The sequence below is a fragment of the Styela clava genome, chromosome 9 (genome assembly GCF_964204865.1).
Source record: "Styela clava chromosome 9, kaStyClav1.hap1.2, whole genome shotgun sequence".
Lineage (NCBI taxonomy): Eukaryota > Metazoa > Chordata > Ascidiacea > Stolidobranchia > Styelidae > Styela > Styela clava.
This window is the reverse complement of record NC_135258.1, coordinates 5,130,241-5,148,211: the sequence shown is the minus strand read 5'-3', so window position 1 is coordinate 5,148,211 and position 17,971 is coordinate 5,130,241. Positions and strand designations below refer to the sequence as shown.

The 17,971-nt window shown below is 37.7% G+C and overlaps 2 protein-coding genes across 3 annotated transcripts; one reads left to right on the top strand and one right to left on the bottom strand.

The window, feature by feature from the left end:
• Positions 1-2,293: 2,293 nt before the first annotated feature.
• Positions 2,294-14,270, bottom strand: LOC144427153 (dipeptidyl peptidase 3-like). The gene is made up of 2 exons (XM_078115890.1): positions 11,793-14,270; positions 2,294-2,831 (listed from the first exon to the last, which is right to left on the bottom strand). The coding sequence occupies exons 1-2, from the start codon at positions 11,898-11,900 to the stop codon at positions 2,388-2,390; spliced, it is 552 nt and encodes a 183-aa protein (XP_077972016.1). The 5' UTR covers positions 11,901-14,270; the 3' UTR covers positions 2,294-2,387.
• LOC144427151 (uncharacterized) lies at positions 3,026-6,636 on the top strand. 2 transcript variants are annotated; one of them, XM_078115884.1, is made up of 2 exons: positions 3,026-4,739; positions 6,095-6,636. In XM_078115884.1, exons 1-2 carry the CDS (start codon positions 3,404-3,406, stop codon positions 6,586-6,588), a joined length of 1,830 nt encoding a protein of 609 aa, XP_077972010.1. In that variant the 5' UTR covers positions 3,026-3,403; the 3' UTR covers positions 6,589-6,636. The 2 variants fall into 2 exon arrangements, with proteins under 2 accessions (XP_077972010.1, XP_077972011.1); XM_078115885.1 differs by having other exon boundaries at positions 3,389-4,283.
• Positions 14,271-17,971: the final 3,701 nt, after the last annotated feature.

The window sequence follows — 17,971 nt, the reverse complement described above, 5'->3', positions numbered from 1 at the left end:
TACGCGGCAGTGGAGCTAGCTGCCAGCGGGGGGTTACAGAAGTCACAATCTTCACTAAACATTTTTAAATATAATTGTACTACCTTTCACTTGACACAAATAGCAACGGACGTATCACACTATATAGTGCGTGATTGCCACCAGGTAAACACATGTTGATAATAAATGAAGCACAACCGGTGTTAGCAATACGATGTAATTTGCCGACGTTTCGAATTTCTATACAGAAAAACTTCATCAGGGCATGATATGGGAAGGACAAAAGTGGATACATATAGAGCAAGAAAAAGAAGAAAATGAAAAATTATCATGGCGTCAACTCTAATCTAAAAGGATGATGATAAGATAATATGTGTAAATAAACAAACTAGCGCAAGTTCAAACAAAGAGGGGACTATTTAAACAACGATTTATATACAGGCGGGAGAAGTGTGGTTTCACTATAGCCGTCAAAACTATTCCGCAAGCGCGCTCTCGCCTCGACACATTCAACGATTTCACAAGCGCGCTCTCGCCTCGCCACATTCATATTTTTAATCACATACGTTATCGTTGTTTATCGCTAATTACGAATTTTAGTTATGTAGTGTATCTTTAACCAGCGATGGCACCAGGTTCATAAGCAAATAACAGACAAAATGAATTATTGGAAATCTATGGTTCATTAACAAAGGATTGCCAAATGTGGCAGCATCGAAGAAAAAGTGTCAACAATAATATTCAATCTTCGAAAACAAAGCATTGCAAAATAATGTTCAATCTTCGATAAAACAAAATATTACAGAATAATGTTCAATCTTCGATAAAAAAATATTACAGAATAATGTTCAATCTTCGAGTAAAAAGTATCGCAAAATAATGTTCAATCTTCGAGAAAACAAAATATTACAGAATAATGTTCAATCTTCGATAAAAAAATATTACAGAATAATGTTCAATCTTCGAACAAAAAGTATCGCAAAATAATGTTCAATCTTCGAGTAAAAAGTATCGCAAAATAATGTTCAATCTTCGAGAAAAAAAATATTACAGAATAATGTTCAATCTTCGAGAAAAAAAATATTACGGAATAATGTTCAATCTTCGAGTAAAGAGTATCGCAAAATAATGTTCAATCTTCGAGTAAAAAGTATCGCAAAATAATGTTCAATCTCCGAGAAAAAACATATTACAGTATAATGTTCAATCTTCGAGATTTTTGGGTAGCAAACTCGTTTGGAATCGTCGTTCTCAATCAGTACAATACATGAGCTTGTTTTCAAACGATTGTAATCGTTTTATGAAGTTATAAATACGGGAACATCAAATATATTTATTTTGGAAATGAAATTTCGTGACGCACTCAATAGTTTATGAATCATTGGCATTTGGCAAATACAGGGGGAATACTGCAGCAAAACGCTGGATCTCGAGTGGGCGTTAACGAATCAAGTTGCCGCAATGAAGCGTATCGCGTCAGACACTCCTCATTGGTCAAGGCTTTGGTTGCGCATCATGGTATGTTAGTCGTTGGGCAAATATATATCATTAATTTATGCTATTTCTTCATGTTTCATGATTGCTAATATTTCATTCTGTTCTTATTTTCCATTTTTGCGTTATTTCAGTTAAAATCATGTGTGGCATTTTATTTAACCGTTGACAATGGGGTAATAATCGGCGATTACTAAAAGGTTGAAATGGGACATGCAAAAACAAAATAAACGAATTGACGCCTGTCAAAGGGGGCGGGTTCTGGCGACAAAGAGCCACATGTGTCGGTGTTTCTCTATAATCGGCATCACTTTGAAACTCTAAAACGCAAGGACACCCCTCGGAGTGTAGACTTGCGCATATGGAAATATTTGATTACGATTGCTGAATAAGCGAAAAAAACAAATTTATTACAAACTTATTTTCTTGCTTGAAACAACGATAAACCAATTTAACCCTGTTGCCAAAAATAATAGCATGTATTATTACAAACTGGTAATAATATGTTAATAAATCGCCTCTAAAAGTAGAGAAGCGTTCTGTGCAGATATCACAGGAATTTAAATTCGCGACGAATTCACTTTCAGTAATATAGCTAACGGCGCATTGAAATGAAAAGTTGAATATTCATGACCGAAGAGAATGGTCGGCGATTGCTGAAAGTAGGACATGCAAAGAAAGGCTAATGAGACATAGCGCCGCACATGTTGTTTTGCCATCATCGGAGCATCTCTTCAAAGACCTATAAACGCGTTCTTATTTCACCCCCCCCCCCCCCCCCCCCCCCCATGAAAAAATCATGGCTGCGCCCCTGAGTGGGGAGGAATGGAGGATTTGAAAAATAGACCAAAAATTGCACCAAAAAAAGATTGGAAACCACTTCACTAAGGCTTCCCTATAACAATGTACTATTGTCAGCTTGAACTGTCAGGATGATAAGTTGCTTGCTGAATGTTAACAGTTTTTAACAATTCACAAATATCATCATCTCTGAATCTATCTGCAAACGAATCTATCATGCCTGAATGGGGGGCAGGATAGGAAACCAAATTAATTTTTTCACTTTTATTTATGGTGTTATCTTGAACAAACAACTTTCCTGGTTGACGTCGTAAGATGACGTTCTGTCTCAGTTTTAACATGTCAGGTTGTATGTCAGATCCTACAGTTGCATATTTCTGCCATATGACTCTGGCAGTCTCACAATCGCCATGCGATTTGTAGACTTGCAGTTTGCACAAGAAATCACCAATTACTTTTTGACCTTTGGTCTCTATGAGTGAACCATCAAGAGTGATAAGAGCATCTGCCTTTCCGTCATTTTTGCATGTAGTGTGCATAACAGTCACAATACCAACCTCTGTTACGTTGTAAACGTACGTTTGTCGTATATTTTGCCACTGTATGCAGTGCATCGTGCTCTGCCTTGCATCCAATCATTGTAGACCCATTATTACCCTTTGTTTGTAGCGTAAATTAGTATTATTGTCTATTGTCTGGTTTAGCGTTTCCCTTTCGGTCATTTTGCATCACGTATTCGTCGTGTAAAGAGTCGCAGATATTTGTCTGTATTGTGGACTGTTTATTTATCTGTCATATATTGTAATTGTATTAGCCTCCCGGATCGGAAAACGTTTGAAAACCGCTGTTCTTTGCCAAGTACATAAAGAAGAAGTGATTTATGCACGTGTCTTGTTTGTGGACAAAGGGGCTGAGAGTGGCGCGTTCGATACGTTTTCATTGTGTCTCGTCGATATAGATTCCGGGCTATCAAAAGACGTGACATAAAAGTTTTCAAACGTGCTTCAAAATTCAAACGATTTCAAGTCTCCAAACATAATCTGTGAAGTTTTCAATGATATTAACGTTAATACCAAAATTCTCAAGTTTTCAACCAAAGGGTTTCAAACATTAATTCGGGTTCTCAATAATGGCAACCGGTGGTAGGTCGGATGACAAACATCAGGCAATGATTAGCAATGCTCCTGGCAGTTTTAATGAATTTAAAACTCATCTAGATGTTTGCAGGAGTTCCAGTGACGTTAGCGACGTGCGTTCTTCAGCGTCATCGACTTTCTCCGTCCGGAATGCAAGAGTGAAGTTGGAGCTGGCACGCCTTAAGGCCCGTCAAGAAGAAGAACTCTCAGCTTTAGAAGACGACTTGCGTAAGCTTCAGACAAGACACGCTTTACAGGCTGCTGAAACAGAATCAAAGGTTTGGGAAATGAGCGATGACGAATTTTTGCGGTGGGTAACAGTAGATAGAATTAGGCACGACAATAGCGTGAAATCCCGTGATTTCCCACCTAAATCACAGCTCATTGATAACGGTCGTGAAAATACTCCACGGCGTTTGCCGACTTTGCCTACACACACAGCTGATAGTAGCTCAGCTAATCCTGTGCCTCCACGTTTGAACCATGCTTTACATCGCAGAACTGTCGATCTACCCAAACCAGAAATTGCAAAATTTTCAGGTGATCCAATGGAATATTATTCCTTTATCCGCAACTTTAAGGCCCATGTTACAGATCTTGTAGATGATGATAACGTACGTCTGAGTTATTTGTTACAGCTGTGCCAGGGCGAAGCGAAAAATGCCATTGATCATTGCTCAATGATGGAACCGAGTCGCGGATATCGCGAAGCTATGAGAGAGCTGAAGAATGAATATGGTAAAGATCGTGTCATTTCCCGCACCTGTTTGGGCAGGTTGAAGCGTGGTCCGAAGTTGAACTTTGACGACGCGAAAGGTATGCAAGCGTATGCGCGACTGATGCGGAAATGTGGCTTAGTTCTTGGAGAAATCAGTGAGTACGACAATCTTAATAATTTTGACAATTTGCTGGCCATTGTTAAACGATTGCCACCAGAGTCGCAAAACGCTTGGGATTTCAAAGTGGCAACAATTTTAGAAACGGAGGATCGTGAAGCTAGTTACAACGACCTCTCTAAATTTGTCACCGAGCAAGCTAATGTTTCAAGATCAGATTTTCGTTTTGCCCGAAGAGATAGAAGGCAATCAAATTATTATGAAAATTCTAAGGCGAAAGGTAGTGCTTTTGCTATTTCTGCTAGTGGTTCAAATTGGCACTGCCCGTGTTGTAATTTCTCTCACGAATTATTCAACTGTAAGAAATTTAAAGTCCTTTCATGGTACGAACGATATGACGTGGCTAGACGGAATCAGTTGTGCTTCAAATGCTTAAGACGAGGGCATATGTTTAGACAGTGCACCCAGAATGAAAGTTGCCCCATTCACGATTGTAAGTATCCGTTCCATGATGTTTTGTTGCATCGCGATTTCGAGACACCTACACGGCGAGATAGTATTAGTAAACAGACTTGTTCCGTCGGTACCTCGATGAACCATGCGGATCACGACGTTCACGCTAATAAATTGGCGCCCGCAAAGCAACAAGGGAACACCGGTGTTTACATGAATATCGTCCCGGTGACAGTAACTGCTGGCAACAGGGCTTTTGATACATACGCTCTTTTGGATTGCGCTTCTACAACCACCATGTGTAGTGTTAAATTGATGAACAAATTAAATCTAACCGGGGTGCCTATAGATGTTACATTGCAAACTGTTGGTAATCGTCCCAAATGTGTTAAAGCAAAGAAGTTGTCCCCTCTACTCGTTAAAGAAATTGACGGACATGACGAATGCATTGAATTGCCCAATGTATTGTGCGTCAGTAACTTGCCCATAAAGCCCAATAAGCTACCCTCGCGCAGTTCCTTGCGTAAGCTATCCTATTTGTCTGATATCGACTTTCCTCGAATACACGACGGTGAAGTGACTTTGCTGATAGGAGCGGATGTTCCCGAAGTGTTTGTGTGGGAGGAATTTAGAAAGGGTCGGAGTCAACAGCCGATTGCGGTGAAAACCCCTCTGGGTTGGTCTCTTATGGGTCCGTCTCTGACCGTCTATGAAAACACTTCCATTAATTTCGTTGATACAAATCCTTTGGCATCGCAGATTGAGAGACTTTGGCGTACGGATTTTTCTGACGTCCCCAGTATTTGTGACACTAAAACTTCCCGCGAAGATAGAATAGCGCGTAGTTGCATGGAAGACAAACTCAAATTTGTTGATATACATTACGAACTACCTTTATTGTGGAAAATCAATCATCGCGAGATACCATGTAATCAGAAAGTGGCGGAGAATCGCCTTCGTCAGTTAAAGCGACGTCTTTTAAAAGATGACACATTGCACCAAAAATATATTCAGACATTGAATGATTATGTTGATAAAGGATACGCTCGTAGAGCTGACAGTCCTAGGTCGCCGAACATCTATCCAACAAAATGGTTATTGCCACATCCTGTGATAAACCCAAAGAGCCAGACGACTTCATTGACGCATTGAGACGCTTTACTGGACGCAGAGGTCGTCCTGTTCACATATATTGCGACAATGGAAGCAATTTTGTAGGTGCTTGTCGCGAATTGAAAGAATCAATTAGCAAATGGAACGAGCAAAGTATTGCAAACTATCTGCGTCAACGTGACGTAGAATTTAACTTTAATCCTCCATACGCCAGTCATATGGGTGGCGTTTTTGAAAGAATGATTAAATCAACTAAACGAATTCTATCTGTATTGTTGACAGGTCAATCGATTACTCATGAGAAGTTGGAGACACTACTAGTTGAAGTGGAATCGATACTGAATTCCAGACCGATAACTCCAGTGATAATGGACCACTCAGCTGATGAACCGTTGACGCCCAACCATCTACTACTTGTTGGTTCGTCACCAAATGTATCACCAGGTGTATTCACGAAGCGTGATTGCTACGTTCGACAGCGATGGCGCCAGGTACAATATCTGGCTGATGAATTCTGGCGTCGATGGATAAAAGAGTACCTGCCAACAATAACACAAAGGTCAAAATGGATGAAAGGACGTGATAACTTCAAAGTCGACGATATGGTTCTGCTAGTTGATGAATCGATTCCTCGCGGTCGATGGACTGTTGGAAGGGTTATAAATACCTTCCCAGACAAACATGGACTCGTCCGCTCAGTGTTGGTGAGAACCGGCACAAATGTTGTCAGACGACCCATTACTAAACTATGTCGATTTCTAGAAGACCAAAAATAGTGGATCGAATTATTGTTTCATTTACAACGTTTAATTTTTTAGAATATATTCCCTGGGTCATATATTCGGGTGGGGGTATGTTACGTTGTAAACGTACGTTTGTCGTATATTTTGCCACTGTATGCAGCAGTGTTCACTATTAGCGCACTTTTTTGCGAAAATTGCGAAGCACTTTCGCAACTTTTTTTAGGGACTGCGAAATAGCACTTTTTTCCGATTTTGAAGAGAAATAGCACTTTTTTCCGATTTTGAATGGAATAAAAATTCAAAGCTAACAAATATTTTCAAGTATTAAGTTGACAAATAAGTAACATACTAGTACTTTTGTAACTCAATTCTGCATATCATAACGATATTTACCGGAATTCTAACCTATGAGATGCAGACATAGGAGATAAAGCTTTTGCATTAACGGCAAAATTCTTGTTTATAATATGATTATTATACAAGCATACCGATTCCGCTTCTCCCGCAAAAACGCTCCGCGTCTTTGAAACCAGATGTTGGAATACTACCAGTGCCTTTCTTTGAACGAAAGTGGTCATGTGACTATCAATGATATCGTTGAATTCAAAATGACTATAAAAGTGTTAGTAAAGTGTTATAGTCACTTTGGATGTATTGTGACCAAAGTGCACGATTTTCAAATCAGACGAAACTTTTAGCAGCATGTCACAGATTTGCAAAATCACCAAATTCACAAAATACCATTAAGTGCCATTTTATTGTAATCACAATGTTGAAAGCACGTGGCATTTTGCGATATTTACACAACTATTTCTCATTGATATGCGAGTACGGGTGGGCAAAATTCAATATTTTATTGAATTGAATATTTTTAACGAGTACCAAATAACAAATATTTTTGGAACGTCGGTTGAAACATTAAAAAATCGGCAACAAAGCCTTTTTACTGGTTAATTCCGTTGTAATCGCTAATTGTTCTTGTCACCGATCGTTTTGGCGGCGATATCCAGGTTTTGTTAATCTATATTCCCGCCCTGTCTTTTTTACAAATATGAATTCTTGCGGGTCGGCGGACATCGAAGTTTTATATTTCGGGTTTACCCGTTTGTTCACATCGGCAACAGCTGTTGAAGACATTGAGGACTCAAATTAACATTTGCGTTGGCTTTAATATTGCCTATCAAGATTTGTAAATTTACGGCCCCAATTTTATGCGAATGGTAATATTATTGTCGATACCGTGATGCTGATATTTATTAAGACGATAATTAACTTTCTCATGTTTTTCTATGGTGATAAACTTGGCAAATCTGAAATTGTGCCAATCCTGAATGTTGATTTAAAATAGTGATTGAATAATTCGGCAATAAAGGCATTTCTGCGTGGTCATAGGACGAGATAACGTTAATGAACAGCACTTCTTTTACAGGATATTTTACGTATGCGACTTAATGCTGAAAAGATTGGACTCGAGTGCTTTTTTTTTTCGAGTGCTCGAATGTCTAATAGAGGTCAGGCGCTAATTGTAACTAATTCCCTCAAGTTTCAACATGTTTTCAACAAAACAATACCCCGGCGATAATTATAGCTAAAATGTTATCGAGCAATTCACAATTTTATTTATGGAATTTGAAAATTCACCAGTTTCTTGACGATATTGATAATGTCACGCCCTAATTATTAGTGCAAAAAATACTCCCCTTCTTCCCCGGCGGTTTGGCGGGTTCTTTGTTCCAATCTTCAGAAATTTCTGACACGGGGGATATAGAATACTGAATCCGGAGGGTTGAATTCCTGTCGACTTACTGGTGATTTTCCGTTTTGGAATGCGTGGGACATTCTCTATTTTAAATTAAATGACGTTTCGCGGGCTAGAGTTCTCCCCGAAAATGATGTGTACCAGACGTTAGTTAGACGATAGATAAAACATTAGATTAATATATTTCATGACGCCCCGTTTTCGAAAATACAAAATTATATCGCAAAAAAATGCGTTTTGATACATTTGGAATGAAACATTATTTACGGTTAATTCAGATCATATTTTACTCTTCATGACACCCGGTATCCGAAAATACAGTTGTATTGCAAAAAATGTGTTTTGTTACATTTAAAATAAAACATTTTTGCGATTAATTTAGATCGTATTTTATTTTTCAGGACACCCGTTTTCGAAAATACAAGGTTATATCGCAAAATGTGTTTTGTTACATTTAAAATAAAACATTTTTGCGATTAATTTAGATCAAATTTTACCCTTCACGGCAATCCGTTTCCGAAAATACAAAGTTTTATCACAAAAAAATGCGTTTTGTTACATTTATTTTGCATTCCCAACAAAATACATATTTTCCCTAATTGAAGTCGTCGATGAATCTGTTCCTGTCGGTCAAGCTTGACACACGTTTGGACGAGTGTGGGGCGGTTTTTTGGTCGACGATAAATTAAAAAGTTGCCACACGTTATTTGTATAACGATAATTACTGAAAAATTAGATTTTATAATAGAAGTGAATTTGTCTCAAGATGGTATTTTACGATTCTTGCCCATAGAAAATAAACACGCTGACAGGCTTGGTTATAATTGATATTCGTTTAATTTATTTTACACTATTAATAAACGCGCCACACCAAGTGCGGCCATATAAATTGCAGTCGCATCCGTATGGACTGTATGTTTTTGGCGCTCTCACATTAATTATAATTTTCAACAAAACAATACCCTGACGGTCATTGAAGCTGAATTCGTTACCGAGTAATTCACAATTTTATTTACGGAATTTGCAATTTCAAAATCTCACTTGACGATTTTGATGATGTCATGCCCTAATTATTACTGCTTAAATGCCTCAAAATACAACAAATGTAATCATTTTCGACGATAACAGGCGCAACAAAACGAAATTCGCGATTGTTGCGACTCTCTCTGTTTTTACAATTTTAACATCCCGCCGGCCATGTATGGTCGAATAAAATGTTCAAATATTCGAAACATGACTTGGCCAAGGATGGAAGGGATCACTAAAGAGCTAATAGAAAGTACATACGCGAGGGTATGATATTATTATCGAGAATATTTGTGAGCATATCACAGGACGGAAATATTTTGCACCCGGCTGTTTGTTGGCAGAACAACGATACGCTAAAGTTAATTGCTCGAATACAGGGAAGTATTTATTTATCATCTCACTTGCGAACATCGAGGTTTGGGCGGAATTGTACGATCATGTTGTCTTTCTTAAATAATAACTTTTTCAATAAATGTTCATTTTACTTTTGCGTCTTTATTATATGTCGGGTTTTCATTAATTTTAAATTCGAAATTGTCCGAAATACTCCAACAGGTGTATAAGTACAATAATAATAGTACTTACCAGGGAAGTTTAATACACACGATGTGTTAAGGGCGTCGTAACTCCCGTTTTTTAATTTGATTGTTTTACATTCTGCTTAAAAAACAACGTCGTTTTGCAGTCATCTAACCTAACTCTCGCGACCAAATCTTTTTTGTTTTGTATGGCATCGTCTTGGCGACGAATTTATTGCCGACTGAGTTTTAATTATGTTTTAGGATAAGTTATTTTCTGTTTGTTGGTTTCTAAACTTTACAAACGTGGGTAGCAATTACTATTAATGTGAGATTTGTGCATATGAACGATTGAACATCGCGACTGGATGTCCGATATCTGAGAATGCGTATATCAGCGTTCATGTGGTCGAATAAAAATTATTTATCAAATGGATTGGTATTTCGAGACACTCTCAAAATTATTTGGGATCCACTATCATATCATTCGTTTATTTTTTATATTCATGTTTTTTTTCAAGAATCACCCTGGTTATATTTCGTGTACCTTCGCAAAAGAAAACTCTTTGGTGTCATCGTTCCTATTAGTGTAATTGAAATATATGGAAACCTCGCAAGTGGCGTTGTGATGCAAATATTTGATACTAGGTCAGCAGCATTACAAAGAGTGCTATTTATGAATGCTGAAAGTACATGACATTACTAAACATTTTGCCAATATATGATGTTTTCTGCCTGATTTAAACTAACTCGCACGCAAAACAAGGCATGTCGACAGCTCTGAAATAGTATAATATAAATGTAAATGAGAAATTAGGTCACGCTAGCTCACGAAAGGGGAGGATTTTCAAAGTGATCTTGTGTAACATTTCGGAGAAAAAAGTTTAAAAGGAAGTAGGTCAACCTATCTCCTAAAACAGGGGAGTATCCTGTGTAATATTTCGGAGGGGGGGGGGGGGGGGCGACTTTCAAAGTGGTTCAAAATCACAAATTAATAATTATCAGATTAGGTTTAGGGATAAATCGAAAAGTTGAATTTCCAGCGCACCTAACCCTAATTAGTTGATTGCTATTTATATTTTGGGGGGGGGGGGGGGGAATTGTTTTGCACGGGATTTGTACAAATGATCCACCCTGTAACTAATATGGTTTCCAGCCTACGTGTATCAATCGTTGTCTGTTAGATGGAAGGAGTAACAAATGTGAAAGCCTTTGCTGTTCACGCGAGTAAGCAACTGACATCGTGATACATTGCATGAAAGTTTTGTTCGCGGCAAGTGTTAGCAGATGTCTTTTCGTTGCCGATGAATTCGCTTGTTTTAATTAAACATGAATTCGCTTAAAGGGAACTCGGTTAACGGAAAGGCTTCTCTTTAATTCATAATATTAACCGGAGGAGCGCTTTTTCGAGTATCTATGTCGTGTTAAATGGGTTATATGAAAGGCTAGAGCACCTAACTTGTTAAAATCGGCAAAAGCACTTTCGCACTTTTTTTTTCGACTGCGAAGCACTTTCGCACTCATAATTCGCTTAGAGTTAACACTGGTATGCAGTGCATCGTGCTCTGCCTTGCATCCAATCATTGTAGACCCATTATTACCCTTTGTTTGTAGCGTAAATTAGTATTATTGTCTATTGTCTGGTTTAGCGTTTCCCTTTCGGTCATTTTGCATCACGTATTCGTCGTGTAAAGAGTCGCAGATATTTGTCTGTATTGTGGACTGTTTATTTATCTGTCATATATTGTAATTGTATTAGCCTCCCGGATCGGAAAACGTTTGAAAACCGCTGTTCTTTGCCAAGTACATAAAGAAGAAGTGATTTATGCACGTGTCTTGTTTGTGGACAAAGGGGCTGAGAGTGGCGCGTTCGATACGTTTTCATTGTGTCTCGTCGATATAGATTCCGGGCTATCAAAAGACGTGACAACCTCCATCAAAACTCTGAGAATGACATATCTTGCTTGCATGAGAGCTTGCCTCCATGTTTTATTTTCTGGGGTGTAGTGCAGAAGTCCTTGAACTCCTGCCCAAACCATATTTAGCCAATTGACATAAATGATATCATCGGCAGATTATCCTTCATGTCCAAAAATCTTGAGTGCATCCCTGTTGAGGCACGGGTATAATCCCACACATTCTGCCCTACATTCCTCATATGGTGAGGAAAGTTCAACAAATTTGCTATCCCACGTTTCACCAGATTTGCACCATTTTTCGACTAATTTATTTGTCAATGGATTGATGACTTTCTCTTTATCAAAATTCATGGTTCCATCTTCCTTTGTGCGAAACAATTTCCCACTGCCGAGTCCTAACAACTCATGCAATCCAACTTGAACTTCAAAAGATTTACTTTTGTAATCCTTAAAATAGCCTTCATCGGAAAGAAACCATACTTTTTATTCTACAGGATACGCTGCAGATAACACATTCTCAAGTGATACATTCTCGAATCCTTCCGACTGACGAGTGTCATCATAGTTTGGTATATTGATACCAGCAGGGATACCACTAGAGAACGACCACATGAGTGTGAAATTTGTTGCAAAACATTCACTCAAAAGAATCACTTGACAGCCTTTTACGATTGCATTTTTACGATGAGACACAAAGTCAACGTAAAAGTGAAGATTGCGAAAAAGTATTCTTCGACATGCGGAGTAAAACTATTCACATGAGACAACACACAGGGAAAAGACCATATAAATGCGATGAGTGTGGAAAGGGCTTTTGTGACAAAAGTAACTTGAGAAAACATATGAATCGACATACAAAAAAATTTGTCTGTGAAATCTGTGAACGGCAATTTGGCTGCAAGTCTCATCCTAATCACCATATGCTTACACATACAATTAAGAAGAGATTTGGATGCACAATTTGCGATAAGTTATTTGCACGTAAAGAGAATTTAAAGTTGCACATGAGAAGACATACTAATGAATATCAATTCAAATGTGAAATATGTGTGCCGTCATCAAGGCGCAGCAATGCGAACTGAATATTCATATGCACGGGTGAAAAACCGTTTACCTGTAAATTATGTGGAAAGACATTCAGTCAACAAGGTAGTCTGACTGTTCCTTTGCAAACAGTACATTCCAACGCAAAGCCTTATGAATGTGAGATATGTGGAAAGAGATTTGCCGTACAAGCATATGTCAACGCCCATATAAAGCGTAACCATTCGAAATGCAGACGTGGTTCAAATACAGACAAAGTTGAACAAGAACGTATTGATCACATGTATTCAGAGAGCACTGTTATTCCTCATGAGTTCGATCAAAACGAAGAGACGTCGCAGCCTAAATTACAAACACCTCAAGTAATTGAAATCAAAGAAGAGTTGCACTCAGGATCTGATCACAAATAACTTGATTATATGCGCAAGGTGTTATGAACATGCTCACGCCATTTATTCACTTATGCCACACTTCTGATAGACGAAGGTTTTGCCTGGGACATGAACCTCTTTCAGGAAAAATACTCTTTGATACACAACTGATGTATTTGAATCAGAATGTTTGTCAGTGAATAAGATTTGATATTTTTCCTATGGTTAGAATACATATTCGGTCCTCACCACCATTCATGATTTGGAATAACAGCAGCAAATATCAAGCGCAACTCGTACGAAGAAAACTTCAAAATGAACTAGTTATCGTGTAGTGCAGGGGTTCTCAAACTTTTGGTGTTGCGGAGCCCCTGAAAAGGTTGACTATTATTCGCGGAGCCCCAAAAGAAATGTTAAAATAGGAGCTTTCCAATAAATATTCCTGAGTAAGTTAAAAGTACTTAACTTAATTTAAATGCTAAACCTTTTTTTAATGGGGTTAATGCAAGTCATAAATAAATCAAAAATTCCAAAGATAAATTATATATACTCTTACTAAAGCTGTAAATTTGACACTTGACAAACATATTAATAAACATGAGAGCTGTGCTCAAATATATGGACACGTTAACCAGAGCGAAGCAGTATTTACCTTTGACGCCACCGGTACCCACAAAAAATTCCGAGTTTCGCGTAGAAATAATTTACAGAATCAAACCGGACAGCCAGTGTTCCCATAGATAAAATAATACAGCGAAATTTTAAACGAAATATCAGATTTCATGCGAAATTTAGAAATAAATAAAAGTAATAGCCTTCTGGCAAAAAAATCAATCTTTACTCACTGAAAATTTCAAAGCAATTGGTCCAGTAGTCAAAGAGAAAAACGATTTTTTTTTAAAAAAAATGATGGAGACAAATAATAATAATAATAATAACAACAAAATTTTGAAACGATCGTTATGTCCACTATGTGTCCAACTAGGGGTCAAATCTTTTCCCTTTTGACATTTTCGGAAGACTTAAAAGGCCGCTAATAACGTGCGCGATTGCATCTTATTACAATAACCGATAGTTTTCGTCAGCATGGCATGTTTTTAAACATCTTTACGCCGGTGTTTATTCTCCCTAAATCAAAAATTTTCTTCGGCATTTACATGCATTGTTCCACAATGCTTTTTTGTTCTCGTGGGAAATTATGAGTTCAATATGAAATACATGTTACCATATAGTCATCGGCGACGAAATGCTAAAAATAATAATTAATAATAAAGAGGTAAATCCGCAACTCAAATTTCTTGATTGAAAAACGGCATTCTAAAATATTAAAACTTAAAATAAAAGATCACACTATAAGTTTGGTTTTAGCAGACTCACGTCAGATTAAAAACGCTTTACGCTTTTATAGGCATTGTAAATCACAAAATTTGGTGTAATGTTAGGTTTTCTTTGGTTATTCATCGTATAGTAACTGCGAAATCGGAACACAGTCAATTGTGTGCGCGATATACCTTTTTTTTATTCTAAAACTACCGACAGAGCCGCATGCATTAAAATAAATTTCAATCGTATTTTGCCCAGATCTTGTGATTTTTTAAACGGCGATATCTTGCTTAATAGTAATCTCGAGTGCAAAAGAACAGATCAAGTTTGACAAATTTCAGATCGCAAAAATACGACTCCAATTTATTTATAGTTAGCAGTTTATCACGTATTTTATGTTATTTTAGAATAGTATTCTTTCATTTTAGTAATCCTAATAGTAATCTCGAATGAAACTTGAGTAACTATGAGTACAATTGAATTATTACGACAAGACACTTTAAATGCTCGCATCGGCCATGCATTGAATATTTTACGCAACAGAAATCTCGTTATCCGTTTTTTATAATCGCAATGAATGTTGCGCGGAAATTTCCGATTCAAATCCCCACTTCTTGAGAATCCTGGCTGCGCTCCAGCTTATAAATAATGTCATTTTTTAATTCCGCCTCTTTGCCATATTTCGAGGCTATATTGTTGTCAAATTTCATCAAAGCTGTTATTGCTTCTTTGAAAAGTTACAAAACTATAGTCATTATTTTGAAAAGTAATCGAATAGCTCGCGGAGCCCCTGGGTTTCTCTCGCGGAGCCCTGGGGCTCCGTACGGAGCACTTTGAGAACCTATGGTGTAGTGTATATAAATATTTTTGGCGCTTCCGAAGTGCACCAAAATGGCGCACAGCCTGAACACTAACCCGGTACACATACTATGTTCGGGTTGTGCGCCATCTTGGTGCACATAATTCTGGAGATCCATATTTTTTTTATTGTTGACTCAAAAGTGTATTTTAAATTGAAAAGAATGTTAAATTATGTGTTTATGTATACTACTGCAATAAAAGCCACCACGGTGGCCTTGTACAACAGCTTACTACATAAACGGTGGAGGAGGGGGGTGTACGAGCTTTGCATGCAAAATATGAAAACAAAATAATGAAATTGGACTATTGGCCATTGTGGTCTATCTCGCACAAAACATTGCCTCACATGCAAGTCTGCGGTTCAACTCAAGACTTGGCTCATATAGGCAAATGGTTTAGGTAGACTCATTACTTTTTAGTATGAATCAGAGCGTATTATTATTGGGTGGTTTCAATTAAAATGGGTTCCACAAGCAAATCGTATGAAGGGGGCGGGGTTGGTAACCACCGATCTTGTTGTTTAGCACACATTTAGACCGATCGCGGTCAGGATAAATACCATCAGTTAGTAACGGCAAACGGCGATTGTTTCGTAGCGGGATAATGGCATTTGTATGTAGAATGAAAGGGAGTGATTTATGCGAATAAAATTGCATTGGTGTCAAAATTAGAAGAAGTCCGTACCACCACCTCAAAACCAAACACCCAAAAAAATTATTTGTCGTCGTCCAAATGCGCGAGGGACACGACTCAAAGAAAATTTTGGTGACATTGCTATCAATATACTTCGGCTGTAGTGAGCACTGATATGGACGGTTTGTCTATTTACAGCGAGCGGTGAATTTTATATAAGGTAAAATGTGTTTCGTAATTTTGGTTTGTTTATTCCGGTCATCTACATTCGAATATCGGTTCTCCTCGTCAAGCATGTACCAGATCTTGCGCTCTGATCGACATCGATGTTTTCTTTATTTCTCGAAGGGCCGCGAGTTTTGCCCAACAATATCGAAAGCTATGGTGGTCATTGGTCGAGGAAAATTATAGGAATAAATTTGCAATCCAAATCTAATTCAATATCATTATTATCTTACGTGTAGGCTTTGATCATCCTTATCGCCAATAAGTACAATATCTTTGCTACTGGCTTTTTTTCTGTTTGTACTTTGCAATCGTGTGTATGTTATTTTTGCGTTAAATAAAATTTCTGAAATTTAGTCACTGCGTAAAAACGTGTTTAGATATTCGCGATAGCTTTGTGCAATCCAAGCGTTTGATTCAGCGACGCGCAAATGCTAACGTAAATCAGAACTGGTATATATATATATATTTGAGTATGGGGCCCGCAATGCGTTTCCTCATCTGAAAGTTGCCCGCGGCACAAAAAGGTTGGACATGCCTGTAATTATTTCATGATACTCAGACAATCTCACGGGATTGAGATAAACCAAACCACTAATACTAAAATACAGCTTCACAAATGATTTTCGAGTTTATGAGCTTTACATGAATGATATGGAAACAAAATAGTAAGTCATTATTGGGTGTTTTCAATCCAAATGGGTTCCATAAGCAGCAAATCGTATGAGGGGTTAAGGTTGTGAAAGTTGGTAACGACTGATCTAGTAGTTTAGTACATATTTAGACTGATTGAAGCATGCAATCAGGTTGCAAATCATCAGTTAATACGGGTATAAAGAGATTGTTTTGGACAGGGCTGTTGCAATTACCCATTCAAACCATAGTATCTATAATAGGGATGGCGAACCACTGATCGTCGAGTCACATAGTAACCCACCGCGATCACGGAATAACGCAAAAACATACTAATATTTTAATGATAATAAAAACAGCTTCAATATAATTTTACATGAAACGAATTGTTATAAGTGTAGTGGCAATTATTATAAGTGTATTGAGCTGGTTTAGTAATTTTCGAAACCCCCAATTCGGACGACGTATCTGGGTCCATGTATAATCTTATGTAGCTACTGGTTGTCACATCTAGCCCAGTGATCGACAAACTTTATGTACCTGCGGGCCAAACATTCACTTTTCCGGTAGCGTGTGGAAAACATATAATTCTATAAGAGTGGAGTTCCCGTCCAAGCTCTTAGAACCACAAAAAGGATTTACCGCTACATTATGAAGTTTCCTCTGTAATTTATTTTCGCACATGAATCTGCGTTTATAAAGTTCAAAAATACACAAACACATCGAATATTTATAAGATTAGCAAGTTTCCCGTTGATTTTATATCTGTGGCCCACATCTTTCTGTTCTATAATATAAAAAAAGTTTGATCAATTCATTAAAAAATGTTTGCCCTTCCTGTCATGGACCCGTCTTCTTCATCTCTCGTATAGACTGTTTGTTATCATCCCAAATATCAATGAATGATCGCATTTCGTTGCACTTCGAGTAATTGTCACCGAGATAGGTCAATGATCTCTCTTTCCGTGTGTTGTTAAATATACACAACGGATTATCGAACACGTAAGTGGATCTTTTTAATATTATGTTGTTCTTGTTCCTTGTCAGAGGACCAATCCCTTTGAGACTTTCAGTGCTTGAGGATTGAATTTTTCGCTAGAA

Coding starts and splice junctions, on each gene's coding strand:
- LOC144427151 (XM_078115884.1), top strand. CDS start 3,404: ATGGCAACCGGTGGTAGGTCGGATGACAAACATCAGGCAATGATTAGC. Junction 4,740..6,094: donor AAGTTGCCCCATTCACGATT/GTAAGTATCCGT, acceptor TATTGTTGACAG/GTCAATCGATTACTCATGAG.
- LOC144427153 (XM_078115890.1), bottom strand. CDS start 11,900: ATGGTTTGGGCAGGAGTTCAAGGACTTCTGCACTACACCCCAGAAAAT. Junction 2,832..11,792: donor TTCTCAGAGTTTTGATGGAG/GTTGTCACGTCT, acceptor AACGTAACAGAG/GTTGGTATTGTGACTGTTAT.